Source organism: Marmota monax, unplaced genomic scaffold, assembly GCF_021218885.2.
Source record: "Marmota monax isolate L192 unplaced genomic scaffold, Marmota_monax_Labrador192_F-V1.1 WCK01_AAM20220418_F8-fsc00017, whole genome shotgun sequence".
NCBI classification, from domain to species: domain Eukaryota; kingdom Metazoa; phylum Chordata; class Mammalia; order Rodentia; family Sciuridae; genus Marmota; species Marmota monax.
Window position 1 is genome coordinate 19,691,326 of NW_026695241.1, and position 17,027 is coordinate 19,708,352.

The following is a 17,027-nucleotide window of genomic DNA, read 5'->3' on the forward strand; positions in this document are numbered from 1 at the left end:
TGTCTGCAAAGGAAGTTTGCAAACCATCAAGTTCATTGCTCCGGGAAGCCATCTGTCCTGAACACAGTGTCCTCACTCCTTCAAAGACCTAGGCTGGCTCCTACTACACCAGAGGTTTCAACCAATAGATAAAACTTAGGACCACTTACTACCCCACAGACCAATCCAACTAGAATGCTCTCCAGGGAATTTGGAGGTGCAGCCAGTTAGACCCCACTGTTCTATACCCTTTCCTGGGCAGTTCTGTACCAACATCCTAGTCTTTGTTTCTGGATGGCTACTAGCAATAAAAAGAAAAAAATAAAAAATAGCCCTAAAAAGATCCTGGCTTCTTCACAGCTGCTAGCCTAAAAAGGGGATTTACTAGCTATGGCTACTAATTATGGAGCATGGCTACACACGGGGTGATGTGTTACATTATCCCTCTTAATCCTTCCCACATCTCTGTGAGATGGATGTTATCCTTTCCTATTTTAAAAAGTTTGGAGTTTTTTTTGGGGGGTACTGGGGATTGAACCCACATCCCCAGCCCCATTTTGTATTTTACTTAGGGACAGAGTCTCACTGAGCTTCTTAGCACCTCGCAGTTGCTGAGGCTGGCTTTGAACTTGCAATCCTCCTGTCTCAGCCTCCCCAGTCACTGGGATTACAGGCATGTGCCACCACCTCTGGCTAAAAACAGTTTTATGAGATAAACTTCACACACATCATAGATATAACCCAAGGAAATATACACTTCATCAGCTTTTAGTGCATTCACAGAGATGTCCAGCTCTCACCATCATCCATTTTATAACATTTTCATCACTCCCCAAAGAAAACTCCACAACATTTAGCTGCCGTTCCCCATTCTTCCCGTCTCCCTAGCACTAGGGGACCAGGGGACCAAGTTCTATTTCCTGTCTCTACGACTTTGTCTATTCTAGATATTCCATATATATCAATCATGCAATAAGTGGTCCTCTCTGACTTGCTTCTTTTACTCAGGAAATGTTTTTGAGTTTCATCCCTGTTGTAGCATGTATTAGTATTTCATTCCTCTTTGTGGCCAAATAATACCTCATTGGATGGATATGTGGGATTTTATTTATCAGTCCACTGATGGCCATTTGAGTTATTTCCACTTTGGGGATATTATGAATTATGCTTCTACAAACATTCATGGGCAAGTTTTTGTGTGGACATGTTTTTCTTTCTACTGGTGACAGAGAAGTAGAATTGCTAGATCATATGGTAACTCTGGTTAGCCATCGGAAGAACTGCCAGACTGTTCTCCAAAGTGGCTGCACCATTACATCTCCGCCAGAATCTTATCATTCAGCTTCTTCACCTTCTCACCAATGCCTGCTAGTGTCGCTCTTTTTTTTTGTTATAATCACCCTGGTGGGTATGAAGTGATACCTAATTGGGTTCTCGTTAGCCTTTGATGGCTTTTCATGTTAAACAGTTTTTCATGCACTCAGTAAACACTTAAATATTTTCTTTGAAGAAATGTACATTGAGATCCTCTGCCCATTTACAACTGGGTTGTCTTTTTATTATTCAATGATCATAGGTTTTTGTTTTATATTTTTTGGATACAAGCCTCTTAACAGATATGTGATTTGCAAAATCTTAAACTTTTATTCTGTGATTGTTTCTCTCTCTCTCTCTTTTTTTTTTTTTAGTACCAGGGATTGAACTTGGGGGCACACAACCACTGAGCCACATCTCCAGCCCTATTTTGAATTTTATTTAGAGACAGGGTCTCACTGAGTTGCTCAACAGTGTCTCCCTGTTGCTGAGGTTGGCTTTGAACTCGAGATCCTCCTGCCTTAGCCTGCAGAGCTGCTGGAATTATAGGTGTGTGCCACAGCGCCCGGCTCTGTGATTGTCTTTTTACATTTTGTGCCCTTGGAAGCACAAAAGTTTTCAATTTTTACGATGTCTACTCTATTTTGTTATTGTTGTTGTTTGTGATTTTTGGTGTCATATCTAAGAAACCATTGCTTAATCCAAGGTCGTAAAGATTTATAGCTGTTTTCTTCTATGAATTTTATAGTTTTAGCTCTTAAATTTAGGTCTTTGATCTATCTTGAGTTGATTTTTTGTTTACAGTTTGAGGTAGAGGTTTCTCTCCCTACATTAAAAAAAAAAAAAAATCCTTCCAGGAAAACAAACAAACAAAAAAAAAAAACAGCCTTGTTTTCCTTGAAGTAGAAAATGAGTCAATGTTGGTGAAATATCAGATTTATATACCCAACCCCAGTCATCAAGTCAGTGAGAGAAAGGTTCCTGAATTTCAGTGCTTGAGCATGTCTTGGTTGGCATTTCATTTACAATCTAAAGTCTATACCCAGGTTATCCCATTCCTGGTCCACTGCTCAACCCCCCACTCCCAAGACCTTCATCCACACTAGTTAGACCAACTTCCTTTTCAGCTCTGGTTGACTATTTACTTCATTTCTCATTGTGATGCCTTGAAGATCTTAGAATAACCAGGAGCCCTCGGCTAGCTTCCAATCTGTGCTTGGATTCTTTGAGATCTGATAGTTGTCATAGTTCGGATCTGAAATGTCCTCCAAAGGCTCATGGGCTGCAGTATCAGGGAAGATGGTGGAAACTTCAGGGGGTGGGGCCTGGAAGTAGGTCACTGGGGATATGTCTTCCAAGGGGATATCTCATCCTGGGCCCCGTGTTCTCTCTCTCTCCCTCTCTCTGCTTCCTGGCCACCATGAGGTGAACAGCTCTGCTCCACCACATGCTCCCCACCATGATGTTCTGCTTCACCACAGGCCCAGAAACAATGAAGCCCAATGACCATGGACTGAAACCTCTGAAACTATGAACCCAAATACATCTTTCCTCCTTTAAGTTATTTTCTCAGGCATTTTGTCACAGCAATAAAAAGCTGACTAACACAGTGATCAAATGTGAAACAATTTGGTGTTCGCTCTCTGATCTCACATTTGAGAGCCAGCTATCCAACTTACTTCTTTATTCCTGACCAGGAAAATTTTTCCACAGAATTAAAAATGCTCCAAATCAAATACCTACATCACATGGCTTTGGGTTTTGGAGTGTGTGTGTGTGTGTGTGTGTGTTTTAAATTTTCTTCCCCATTTTTACAAAGGAGAAAATTGAATCTCAAATGTCTATGGCCTCTCCAGAGTCAAACTACTCCAATGCAGCATCTTGCTTTGCTGCGTTATTTACAAAGAGCCCAGGTCTTCATTGGAGGGGGCTGTGTTGTGGGGGAGCAGGGAGGAAGCAAGCAGAAGGGGGCTTGTCATCCCGAGCGTGCGCATGCACTGTACAGAGTACGCGGGACCCTGAAGTCACAGAGTAGAGCACAGCACATGGTAGGACGTGCACAGCCTTGAGGGGTGCTAAACCCAGAGGAGGCCTGGGACCCCATTCCCAGCACCTCTGCAGCCTGCTTGAATGGGTCTAAATGTCCTTCTAAGACTACAGGCCATGTTGCTTTGTGCCTTTTGGGGAAAGAGACAAATGGCTCCACATTGTTGATCCAGGTGAGCCTCACCTGGGAGAGAACTCCGCTTCCTATCTCAGAGTCCATGTGCCAGTGGATCTGGAGACACCAAAGAAAGATGACCAGCATTGACTAAAGAGGTCAGCAGCTAAAAAAAAAAAAAAAAAAACCGGTGGCTGACAGGAATCCAGCAATGACCTTGACACCACAGGAAAGAAGATAAGGGGTCACCCAGAGCAGCTGAGGGGGAAACAGAGGGCTGCGGAGTCCTCCCACTCATCCGGTGTGAAGGCAACTGGAACTCCAGCTGCAGTTAAACTGCATGAACAATCAGAAACAGGAAGGTCTGCCTGCCTCCCTGAACCCCAGGACATAGGCTCCCACAGAAGGCCAGTGCTGTCAGATTAGGGGATTCACTCCAAATGCACTCGGGTCCCAATAAAGGTGATTTACAGGTAAAGTAACTCGTGCTATAGCTTAAGTCATCTTTGCACTCAGTGCCCCAGTTCACCTCATGAAGAAACTCTGTGAGTCTCAACTTCCTCACTCTACAGATGAGGACCTGCTCAGAAGGACCAGCTGCCTTGTTCAAGGTCCTCCTGGGGATCCTCCCGGGGATGAGCAACAGAGCCACATTTTGAACTCTGCAGCTTAAACTCCAGTCCAGGGCTCTAGCAGCCCCTTTGACTAGGAAGCCAGAACAGCGCCCAACTCCCACCATACCTGGGTGCCCCCAAACACTCGGGCTGCCTAGCACTTCCGGGGCAAGGGATCCTCCAGGAAATGAAAGTCCAAGTCCAAGTCCCACCGCTTGACTTTTTGAATCAGTTATATAAAGTAACTCGTAAAATCCACATATTTGCAAAGTCAGTCACAATCCTACCTTTCGTGTGCACCTCTTATTAAGTGGCAGGCATCATCTCCAGAACCCTGTGAATGCTCAGGGTATGGTATCAAACAAGACTCGGTGCCACAGGGGTCAATGTCAAAGACACTCAGGGCTTTCAGTCACTATCACTCATTCTCCTTCCAATCTAATTGTTTAAAAACAAAAAAAGCTAACCACTTTCTAAAACGTGCCAACCAAGTGAAGGAACTAAAGTGGAAATTCAGGATTTCAAAGAAAGGACAGATTAGATCTCTCTGCCAAAAACAAAAAACGGCATCTGAGCCAGAGGAAGAAGGCCAATGCTATTCCAAAGAGCCACAAATTAAAAACCAATTATGCAAGGCTCGCTAAAAAATGCCAGTGGGCTGCCTTTACGTTTCAAGTCACTAAAAACACAAGCAAGCTTAGGCCCAAGTTTACCCCACACGCCAGCTGGTTTGGGGCAACATTTTATGCTCAGGCTAAAAACATGGATGACTACCTTAAGTCACTTTTAGGAACATACTCTGAGGACATCACCTGTGTCTGAGAGTGAACTGCTTTCTGAGGACCCTGATGGCTCACAGATTCCAATTCACCTTTCACACAAAGGTGTGAAATGTTCCACAGGGCTCTCAAGAAGGTGGGAATTCACCAATGGGAAATCCACCAATAGCTACATTTCCTCTCCTGCTCTAAAAATGAGGGGAAATGGAAAGGGCAGTCTGTGATGGTGTGCACACGCGGATTCCTCCAGGTTAAACCCACAGAAGGCAACTGAGAAGGATCGGAGGGCTGGAGGAGAGGTATAAATGGCTTAGAGTCATGTTTCAAAAGGATCTAAGTAATCTCTGAGCCTACTAGTGACGAGATTCCCTAAACTCTACCCTCAGAGATTCTGATTCCAGTGGCCTGGGGTAGGATCTGGGAATCTATACAGAAGTTTCCCCAAGCCGTGTGGGTGATCAGCCGAGTTTGGGAATGGCTGATTTGATTTTATTTGTGTTCTCCCCCGCCTCCTTTTTTTCCCCTTTTTCTTCTACCTACAGTCATTTAAATCCAGAAATGGAAAAGCCACAGAACAAGAACAAGGTAAGAACTGGGACACACAACAATGGGGAGGAAGAGAAAAATTTCAGAGACACAGCTAATAATGCCCAGACCAGTAAGCAGGTATTAATACACGATCCATGTGAGGGGCTGAACAGTATGGTAGAAATGAAATGGAATGTAAGATATAGTCCCCGCCCTCGGGACCTAAACCCAGAAGAGACTCAAACCCAGGCAGTGTGAAGTGGGCCAGGTGCAAAGTAACTGGGAGTGGTGGGGTCTGTGGCAAAGTAAAGACCTGGTAGCTCTGCAGCCAGGTGCTCCTCAGCTCCTGTTTCTCACTGCCTTTCTTTTTAAAAGAAACCAGAAAGTCCACACTTCCTAGCTTTCAAATATGGCAACTCATTCAGAAATAGAAGGAAGGAAGGAAAGGACAGAAGGACTGGATGCTGTGAGGACCACACAAGACTCACCTGCAGGCTGATGACAGACCTTGGAATTACACTTTACAACTTCTTTCCTGAAAGGTCATCTGGACCAGCATCCTTTGAAACCCTAAGCCTCCCCCAGGGCACTGCAGAGTGGCCTGGGGAGAGGGAGCCTGTCCACCAGGTGAGTCTGTGCCTAAGTGTGCAAGTGTGTGGCTAAGTGTGCAAGGGTGGCCACAGCAGCCCACCGCAGCAGATGACCTGGATCTCCAGGTGCAGCTTTCAGGGGCTATAGAACAAACAGGGAAGGAAGGAAAGGTCTGGAAACAGCCAGAGAGCAAAGGTGTCTTGAAAAGGAATATTGGAAAAGAAAGAAAAGAGAGGTCAGAAAGGAGCAACGGCTTCAAAAGTCCCAGAACCAAGGACGCAGTGTCCCCAGAGTCCCTGGCCAACCCAACATCGGAGCAAGCGTCTTGCCTCTGTTGATGGGGATTGAACTTTTCTTTGCAGGACTGACCACTGCCTGGTCTTCTCTCCTGCTGGGTAATCTGCTCCTTGGTGGCTGCCCATCCTACCACACCAAGCTCCAGGAGGAGAGATTCTGTCTCCTTTGCTCCTGGTTCAGGTTCCAGGGCCTGGCACACACTAGGTGCTTAGCAGATGGACCATAGGCAAGGAGGTGATCCAAAACAGTTTAATATTATATTTCACAGAAAATAATTGGCATAAAGCACTGTATAGTTCACAAACCTGCTGCTTAACTTAATTCTTCCAATTTTCTTTTCCCGAACTCCTTCATGCACTTGGACATGGCCCAGGAGATGGCCTCTGTGAGGCAGATAGCTCAAGAGCCTGCTGTGTCACCACTGCCTGCGCGTGGCCTGGCCTGAGCTCCCTTGGGGTCTGGGAGACCACAAGGCTTCAGAACTGCAGGGCTCAGTACCAACTCGGCTCTGCCGTCAAAATGATCAAGTGTTCTGGGGCCAGGTTCATCTGGCCTCCTCAGCCAGAGAGATCTCTGATTAGAAGCCTGGAAAGGACTCAGGGGACATAGGAGGCCATAGCAAAAGGTTAAAGCTTGGGTCTAAAGTCAGACTGCTGGGTTCACTTCCCGGCAAGTGACCTTGGGCCTCTCTTGGCCTTGTCAAACTCATCTGTGAGGGGAACACTACAACAGCACAGGGTCAGTGGTTGAGATGAATGAGGTCCTTCAGGGAGTGCTTAGTACATGCCTGGTGCTTGGCTCAGGGACAGGGACATACTGCTGTGGTGACAGCAACATCGTCATCATCAGCCAGGCCCCAGCACTGTCACTGCCCAGCAGCGTGACACGGAACCTCCTCCCTAGGCCTCAAATTCCTTCTCTCTAATACAGGGATAACCTGGTCACCCGGATTGGGTGAGGAATAAATGAGATCCTGCCTGTTAAGTCTTAGCACAGGACCTGAGACGTACTAAATGTTCAGTTGACGTGAGCTAGTACCTCATTATCACTGGAGAAACTTTGACTAGTCTAAAACGCCAATGTGAAAATCCACTAAGGGCCGTTTGCCACATGCAAAATCGATCTTTGGAAGGAAGCTTCATCAGCTGCAAATTTCTCTCCCATCCCCTTTGGGTTTTAGCTGCTCCAAGAATGAGCTGCCCCCACCCCTGGGGTCTGACCTGGGAGGACCTGGAGGTAGATTCCCAGGGAGGTGGAGTCTCGGGGCTCCATCTGCCGCCTCGCCCCCGCTCTGCAGTCTGACAGCGAAGGAGCCAGTGAGAGGACATGCAAATATGCCCTAAAAACGGCTTGTTATTTTCACAGCCTGGAAGGTACACGTCTGTGGGTGCCTGGGAGGACAGCGCGTCACTATCAGGTACAGGGCCTATGCCACCAGCTTGGGGGTGGCTGTGAAATGTAAAAATACCCAACCCAAATAAAGACCTTTTCCAAAAAAAAAGGAAGATCCTCCAGAGCCTTTGGGAAGGAGAGAGGTGGAGACTCAGCCCCTGCCCAAGGCCTCATCAACCCCACTGGTGGCCGCAGAGCCCCAGTGACAATGCTCAGCTATGGCTCTCGACAGCAATTACACTGAGGGATGACCCAGAAACAGTGGCTTTCAAGTTAGGGCTTGAGAGGGACTAGCAGAGGGCGGAAAGAAAAGGGTCCTCCTTAAGGAAAACAGACCACTAAAGAAGCCAGGAAGTGACCTGGGAGCTGACCAAGTGCATCCAGAAGGAAACATCATGGTCCGCTCTCTCTGAAGCCACAGTCCTTAGTAGGCACCCAGGGTGGACCTAGTCCAGGTGTCTGGAGCACAGAAGGCGACGGTGCGGACCAGGCAGTGGAGGTCAAGGAAAGCAGCCGGTAGCAACAAACACAAAGCCAACTGTGTGAGCAAGACCAAGGTCATGGGGTGAGGTTGAGGGTGGGTAACTAGAGAGAGGAAAAATGAGGTGGCCTTCGCTCTCCATGCCATTTAGCCATTGCCATGCCCCATAGGGCGATGTGGGGCCAGATCTTCCTATTTTTTTTTTAATTGAAATTTTAAGTGAAATGTTGGTTCAAGGCGCTTTGAAAGTGCAACACAGGCCAAACAAACACATCTGAGAGCCAGATCCAGCCCTCAAGGGCCAGGCTGCCACCAGGGTCCAAGCCCCCTAAAGCCCTTCTTTGCAATTTTTAAGGTATTCACGAGGAAAGACTGCTGAATCCTAACCAGCAAACTAATGCAACCCGACCCATGCCCAGTCTCTACCCTGGAGGCTGGATCCTCCTTCCCGGCTCACCCTCACCTGTGAACCCTCCCTCCAAGCACAGCTCTGCTGGAATTCTCAGCTCCACCCCACAGCCTGCCCTCAGCCCCTCTCCACCTCTCCCCACTGGGCTGACCTGATGGTAACTACTCTTTCAGGCCGCTGAAGAAATGGGCTGCTGGGATGCTTGCCAGGCCAGCCTTTGGACAAATCCCCAGCCATAGATAAGTGGCCAGGGCATGCATTGCACTGATACTCAGTCATGTTGGGGACTTCTGCTTCTCACCAGTCCCCAGGGATAAGCTGCTCTTCTGCAAGTAAAGCTAGTGAAAGCTGCAGGTGCAGGAGACCTTGGGGGGGGGGGGGGAGGGGCTGAGTCCTTTGCCAACTCCATCTCAGGCAGATGATGCTTGGGACTGAGGCCATGCCCGGCTCTGGCAGCTGCTTGCAGAGGGAGATCACATCAGCCTTCTTTCAAGAAGGCTGGCACACTAAGGCCCAAAGGGGTGGAGGCAATGATGTTGCAAATGATAACTTTTAAAGCCAGCTCAATATCACTGTCCCCTTGTATAGCTTTTAAAACATGTGCACATTTCCATCATCTCTGCTGGTCGTCCCAACCCCCCAGAGAGATTGCCTAGATATTATTCATTATCATTATCATCACGCTTCTCTAGCCCCTGGAAGAAGCAGAGACAGATTAAACCTCCCGTCCTAGCCGGGTGCCTCTCAAACTTTAATGTGTCCATGAATCCCAGGGGGAGCTTGTTAAAATGCAGACTCTGACTCAGCAGGTCTGTAGTGAGGTCAGGATTCCCCATCTAACAAGCCTGGGGCAGCACAGATGCTACCGGTCCTCACACTCCAAACAGCAAGGCCAAGGTTCCCCTGCGCGATAGGGACCAGACCCAGGACGCGAAGCCAAGTCTGTGGCGCTTGAGCTGTACCTGGGGTTAATGAGGCTTGCTCACCTCACTTTTTACCGGTTGGGGCCTCTTGCCCAGTTTCACCTCCAGGAAGTGCAAGGGCGCGATCATGGCCCCGATGTTGCGGATGTCGGCGTACTTCAGCTCCTCTGCAGTCAAAGCCGAGCTGGGGAGTCCGGTGAGGGGGCCGAGCCCTGGCAGAGAGCCTGCGGTCACAGAAGGGTCGGGGATCTGCCCAGGCATCATAGCAGGAGGAGCGGCAGGCTGGCCTGGAGTGGGCAGAAGAAGCAGGACAGGGCAGTCAGGTTGAGCAGCAGTCCCTCACCTGGCCAGGACCGGTCCTTTCTCCCATCTGTGTTCTCCGGCATCCCTCCCCTTCAGGCACTCTTCTGCCCACCAATCCTTTCTATTATCAAGGAAAACTCAGTCAATTAACTCACACTGAGGTCACCATGCCCGGCACTGCCAGGAGTGTTTGCCCTCTTGTTTGGTTTTTAAGGCGACGCGTAAGGCAATTACCGGTAACATCTATTCGGCATGCGCTCCATGCCAGGTCCCAATTTTTCCGTCTGCCTTGGCAGGCTGGGCCAGAGCCCCTTGTATGGAGGAAGAAGGCGAAACTCCGAGAGAAAAGTTGCTCAGGTTTGCACACGGTGCAAACGGGCGGGGCTGGGATTTACATGGCAAGGGATGCCTCGGAAGAGACTGTGTTCACGGTGGAATCTCAAGCGCCTTCGCACCTGTTCAAGAGGGAGCTATTTTTGGCCTGGCATCGTGCCTCCCCTCACATCACACAGCCTCCTCTGCATACTTATTAAGACACCCTGAATCTGAAATGAGGCAGATCCAAGTTAGAGGTGAGCGTGTCTGATGTCTGTGAGGCAGATCCGAGGCAGAGGAGACAGAGTGGGTCAGCATGTGCTCTCCCAGTGGAACCCAGTACCCGAGATCGCCTACAAGGTCTCCCCATTCCCGGAACCAACACACCGCCCAGCCCCCCCCCCCCCAAGGACTCAAGAGGTTTAGGAGGGAAGACAGCGCAGGCATGAAGGAAGGACATAGATGAGACAGGTCAACACCAGAGACCTGATTCTTCCTTCCTTATACTGAGGAAGCTCAGGGGTAAGGGACAGGCACTTGGAGGCACAGGTGGCACTGAAGTAAGCTCATCTTCCAATAAAGCCAGGCGGGTCCAGCCCCTGAGCACATTCCCACCGCTGCCTCCACCCGTCTGTCTGATCCTGAAAGCTGCCCCAAGCTGCCAGGCACTGCAAACGTGGAGGTCAGATGCCCACACTTCAGAGCAGCCTTGTAAGGGGCATCCATTCCCAAAAAGGAACTCATTTCTCTCTTTTCCCCCCTGTCTGCACAGGGCCATAAAATTAAAACTCCTCCACTGTCACTGAAATCCCCAGGAGAAATCTCCGGCCTGTCTGTCCATTCTCACCTCTGGTATTTCATGGAGAAGGATGCATTTGGCAAGACAGGGGAGCTGTGGTGCCCCCAGGCCACGCTGTATTGGGCTGTGTCTCACTCACACACAAGTGGCCCTGGAGGGTGACCCACCACCATCTGCCCCTGTTCAGGTTCTCAGATGGAGAACCCGAGAGAGGGGCATTATCAGGGAGACTGTCCTGGCTATGGTGCAAACCACACTGTCCATCTCATGTCATTCTCAAGGGAGAAATCTGGTCCCCATCCAAGTCCTGTCTCTTTCTCTCTCTCTCTCTCTCTCTTTTTTTTTGGTACCAGGGATTGAACTCAAAGGCACTCCACATCTCCAGCCCCATTTTGTATTTTATTTAGAGACAGGGACTCACTGAGTTGCTTAGCACCTCGCTGTTGCTGAGGCTGGCTTTGAACTCACAATCCTCCTGTGTCAGCCTCACAAGCCACTGGGATTACAAGCATGAGCCAGTGCACAGGCCTTTTTTTTAAAAAATAGGTTCTACGCTCTGAGGGGAAAAGCATGTGAGTGATTTGCAACTTCAAACCACAAAGACTTCAAGGGACATCACTTTGTTTAAAGAAAGGACCACGTGAGCTGGGCGTGGTGGCGCATGCCTTCATCCCAGCCGCTGGAGAGGCTGAGGCAGGAGAATCACAAAGTTGAGGCCAGCCTTAAAAAAAATCCTGTTTCAAAATAAAAAAAAAGCTGAGGATAGTGCTCAGTGGTAGAGTGCCCCTGGGCTCAATCCCCAGAACTACAAAGAGAAAAGAAGAAAAGACAGGACAGTGGAACTGCCACCGCATCCTTGCACACACACAGCCTGCCACTCAACCCTCTGCACAGGGTTCCTGGCCTTGCACTCACTGGTATTTGGTGCCCTGACACTTTCATGTGCTCCACCATCTCTATGTCACACACCTGGCCCCTTGGCCCTTACTTTCCATTCCACATCCTTTCTGTCCCTCATCAGCACCTAGTGTCCCCTGGGTCACCTCAGAAAAGGACCTGAGACTCATTCACACTGAGTGACAGTCTCAGGAGCTGGTGGAGGCCCTGTGCTCATCTAAACCACATCCTCATTTTGCACATGAGGAAGCTGAATCTCAAGTTGAATGACTTGCCCAAGGTCACACAGCCAGAGAAGGGCAGAACCAAGGCTGGACTTGAGGTCCCTGGACTTTGGGACCCTGCCCTTTTTTTCCCCTCATGGGGTTTGAGCTGTGGGATGCCTTCAGCTGAAGGAAGTACGCTCCAACGGATGGACTTTCACACAGAAGCCCTGAATGGGAGGGTCAATCTCTTGCCCAGAGGACCCTCTACTCTACCTGCCACCAGATCCAGGTTTGGGAAGTTCCCTTAATAACCCCACAGCAGCCCGAGTGGGAGCCCAGAGGGAAACAGCCCCTGCAGCCTCCCACTCAGGGATGTTCAATGAACTCTGATCCCCCCTCGTCCCGAGGTGGGCTTAGGGCAGTGAGAGAGCCACCCCTCCACCCTCGAGAGTGGGCCAGGAAAAGGGCCAGGGCCAGGACCCGTCCCTACGTGGCAAGACCTTGCCGGGCCCAGCCATGCCACCACCTGCCAGGCAGAGGGATTACTTGGGGGGCAGGCAGCCGTCAGGACTGGTTGTTGCTTGGGTGACCTCAGAGTCTGACATCCTTTCTGGCACAGCAAGGGGGAGGAAGAAGTATTTGAAGGAACAAATGGATCAATGAATGAATGAAACAGCAAACGAACGATACCAAATTCATAGCCCAGCACACTTCAGCGGGTGGGGTGGGGATGGTTCTGGAAGCTTCGAAGCTCATCATCAGGCCACGATTTCACCTCCAGGTTATTCACTCCCACAGTAGACCCCGAGAGAAGCACTGCAGAGACGTCCCTGTTTCCCGCCTCAGCCCCCTAAGAGATGGAAGCCAGACCCCTCTCTGTTCCAGGAGCTACAGGCTCTGTTTGGAGCTGCTGTTTATTTTCGTACAGATGGTATAAATGAGACACTCACAAATGCTCCCAAGACATAATGAATTTTCTGCTACTGGGGGGAACCCCCCAGAGGGGTAGCCACCCCCTGGGAGTAGTGGCCCCATAAATTCTTGCCATTCCTGCTCTAGTGAACCCATCCCCCGTACCAGGCTGGCCCCGAGGACCAGGACCACACTTTCCTTTGAAGCCAAAACCTCTCAGTCTTTCCCAACCCTGCAAGGAAGCCCCTCGGCGCTCAGCTCTAACCACAGAACGCTCACCGCATGCCATTCCTAGGAGACACCACAGCCCTGACCTGCACCACAGCGAGAAGTCACTCAGCTGTCTCTGGCAGAGGGGGACGAGGTGGAGGGGCTGAGCCGCCGCCTTTCTAATGGGATCCTCATTAACTGCCCAGGGCTGGCTGTGATCTGAGGCTGAAAGGCAGCTTTGGTGATTTGAAAAGTAAAACAATTTGATGTGATTTAGGGATCTAGAAACAGGCGGGGTGTGGGGGGCAGGAAACCAATAGCAGCAAGGGGGAACTTACCCACTTGAAGGGAGACACAGGAAAGATGACAAGAGGTGAAATCATCTCCCAGACTGGTGGTTCCATACGGAAACAATTTAGTGGGAAAAGGAGAACTACGCACTAAACACTTGAGGAGAGGAACCCAGAGTTTTCCCCTCGGGAGCTCAGGAGGCTCGAAAGGCAGATAAACACCAGCCCTGACTCCTTGAGTGACTGGGATGCAGGAATAGAAGGCGAGCTCTGTACATTGGCAAAACACCAAAATTGAGAAACGAGGCTCGCGCCTCAACATATAGGCCTTGAATCCAAAGAGACTTTGGCAATTTGGGACACTGACCAGGAATGAGTTGGCAACTAGCCACTGAAGGAAAGCTGGGGAATGCCCAAATCCAACATGAGCCCTGACAAACCAGCCATGAATAAGAAAGCATTCAGGAGGTCACAGTGGACCCTAGGCTGTTGCTGAGCCTAAGACTCTGGCTGATTGGATGCAGCTCCCTAAAATCCAGCTTGAATAAAACAGGGGCCAGATGGACCCCAAGGGGAAAAAAAATAACTTGAAGATCTGGTATCTGTATCTCTCTACCCAACTTCCTTGGGGATTTGTGGGGACACAGTTGGATGCTGCATTGCAGGAACAGAAAAAAAAAAGAGTCATGAAGCAGTTCAAGTCCAAAAATATCTACTGGGAGACTAACATGAAAAATCACTCTGATGAAAAGGATAAAGGGTAGAGGTAACTTACCCAGGTTTCCCGCTCTTAGGCTCTTCTCTTGTTTACTGTATGTAAAGGGATAAAATATCTTAAGTCTTTTTTCAGGGGGAGGGTCTGTGAATAACAGGTTGGCTTTGAGGGTCCCACTTACAGAGGGCTCTCTTTATTAAAAGTGCCCAACCAGCATCTTCATCCGGAATAACATAAATAGGTTAAAGAGAGAGAGAAGGAGAGATTAAGAGAAACCTGGGATCTGTGTTGTTGTCAACTTTCTGTCGGGGGAAACGAAGGTTTCAGAGAGGCTATAAGACCCCCTGGTCTCTTTGGGAAGGTCGGTCCCCCTCCAGGTAAGCAGGCCAGGATGGCAGCAGGGACGGCTGGCCACAGGCTCAAGGCTTGATGCTGAGAGCAAGTGGAGGTGGGGGGGGCATGGAGTGGGGGGGCCCGAGAGCAAGAGCGGGGCTGTCCGTCAAAAACAAGGATCCTGCCTCTGAGAACCAGCAAGAGGAGGACTAGGCGGTCTTGGGAGCTGGATCCTGGAAAGATTCCCCAAGGGAATCGTGTGTGACGATCTGCCTCCTGGACTCTGAATGATGTGGGTCAACCAACCTCCAAAATCCAAGGAGGTCCGGGAGATGAGGAGCAAAGGGATGGTGAATGCTCCAAGACTGAGAACAAGGGCAAGCAGCAAAAGGCCCTCTTTGGAAGTCTGTCCCAAACTCTGAGGCAAGAGAGTCAGGGCAGGTGAGAAGGGGAGCTTGAGAGTCAGATGGTCCAAGTGTGAATTCTCAATCTACCCCTCACTAGCTGTATGATCTAGGGCAAGTTACCTAACCTCTCTGTTCCTTACTTTCCACAACTGTAAAGTCGTTTGCCCTGTAAGGCTACTGAGAAGATTAAATTAGTCAATAACTGGAACAGCACCTGCACATGATAAGCTGAAATCATTGTGGCCACAGGGCCTTCCTTCCTGCAGGGGCACTAGAGCTAGATGACCCCTTAAGGTACCTTCTGGGTTGTTGTCATTAACAATGGTCTCCCTTTCCTACCGCCATGAAGATGATTCTCTCCAGAATATTCTATGCTCTCCCACTTTCCAGCCCCAAACTCCAAGGTGGCAGGGCCATCCTGCATCCAGAGGGCACCTGGTCATGGCTGGCTACGAAGGCACAGAAATGAGGCCCAGCTCCTGTACTCTGCCTCAGTGTCTCCACCCTGCAGACCACAACGCAGCTGCACAGATCCCTGGCCCTAAGGTAGGAGCAACAGGCTGGGGCTCTGGCCCTGTCCCAGAAGCAGAGGCCAGCATCTTTGGCATCCCTCAACCCACTGCCTCTCTGTGCTGCTTGAAGGGGTCACTCCTCTGCCTTCATAAGAAGACAAAGAAGGGCAGATGGGCTCAGGAGAAGCCACTGCACACTGCAGGCAGGATCCCTGCATAGCTGTCCCAGTGGGAGAAGAATTTAGGACCTCCCCCGCTGGGGGATTTCCGCTCTTCCCTGGAAAACAGAGAAATGCTTCCAATAAGGCCCTGCCTGTGAAACAGCTCTGCCTAATGTAGGTGCTCAATAAACGACATGAAATCATCTCCACCAGCAATGTGTATCCAGCACTTGAGAAGCCGGGAAAGTGCAAGCTGTCACTCCTCTCTTCCTGCCTCACCCCAGCTCTCTTCCTTGGTGGCAAGGCGGATGCAGGGCACAGATATGCACACACTGTGTGGTAGCTGCATGGGTCCTTTTTGTAAAAATGTCACTGGCCAGCTAAAGCTTTGGAAATGGAGCTCTATGACCAAATCCCATGCGCTGCAGAAGGAAAACAGACTTAAAAAAAAAAACAATACGGTGGGCTCTGGCCGGGCCTCCCACAGCCAGTAATAAGTGCAAAGAAACAGACTGCAAATTCCAAGCCTGGGTCACTAAGGCATTTGTCTCTGCTGAGTTTTGAGAGGCCAAACCACACACACACACACACACACACATGCAAGTGTGCACACACATGCACACACACACACACACATCCACGGAGCTTGGCAGCCCCTCAGTTCCAGAGCTGGTAACACAAGCCACAGAAATGACTGCCAAGACAAGCAATGGAAGGAGCCAGGCCCAGCTTCATTGGCCACCATACGCTGCATATGGCCCGGGACGCAGCCCAAACAGTGTTCTCACCCTCCTCAAAGGCATAGGAGACCCTCTGTTTTCAAACACACCTCCACAGAGCCTTAATTAAAGGAAAATGGAAAAATAATGTGCCTGCTGCTCTCCCCCTGCCCGTATAGGTATGTGCGCCCACAGACCCACACACACTCACTCTATTTTTCTCTTCCTCCCATTTCAGTTTCAAACATAATTCATTCACGTGGAAAAAAAGCAAACTGCACCCTGCAGCGGAAAAGAATGCAGCTTGCCCTCAGCCCGGCTCTGATTGCTCAAGTCGAGCTGGGGCTCAATGAACACGGAGCAGACCAGCCTGGAGTCTGTGTTGGCCCCTTCCCTTCCAGAGTGGAGCTGGAAACACACGAGAGACACAGAAAGACGAGAGCCCATTGCAACATGGGTAGCTGCACAACACAAGAGGCCCAGAGAGCCTGGCCCTGCAGAGGATTCTGAAGACTGGAAAGGAGGCCCACCTCTCCTGCAAGCAGGTGGGAGACAATAAGAGATCCAGGCAGACAGAGGAGTGTGTCCTGGAGGCTGCAGAGGCTGGCAGTGGACCAGTGGGAAAGACTCTCATCCAAGCCTTTCCTAGGGGACATTCTCACCACGATGGACACATCTCCTTGGAGGTGGCTGATCCAACTAGGAGAAATAACAGAGGCCTCCACACCCAGGCCTTCCTACGACCCTTCAAATCAAACAGCACCCAGCTCTTCAGGAAGA

At 49.9% G+C, this 17,027-nt stretch overlaps 1 protein-coding gene across 3 annotated transcripts in view; it reads right to left on the bottom strand.

Moving 5' to 3' along the window:
* The window catches only part of Jdp2 (Jun dimerization protein 2), a 37,717-nt gene that overhangs the window by 18,833 nt on the left and 1,857 nt on the right, over positions 1-17,027 (bottom strand). For 2 of the 3 annotated variants that reach the window (XM_058577723.1, XM_046440837.2), the window contains exon 2: positions 9,532-9,755. In XM_058577723.1, the coding sequence (XP_058433706.1) occupies positions 9,532-9,732 (201 nt within the window). In that variant the 5' untranslated portion in view covers positions 9,733-9,755. Of the gene's footprint in view, positions 1-9,531; positions 9,756-10,005; positions 10,452-17,027 lie in introns of those variants that run through there. The other variant, XM_046440836.2, reaches the window with a different exon arrangement.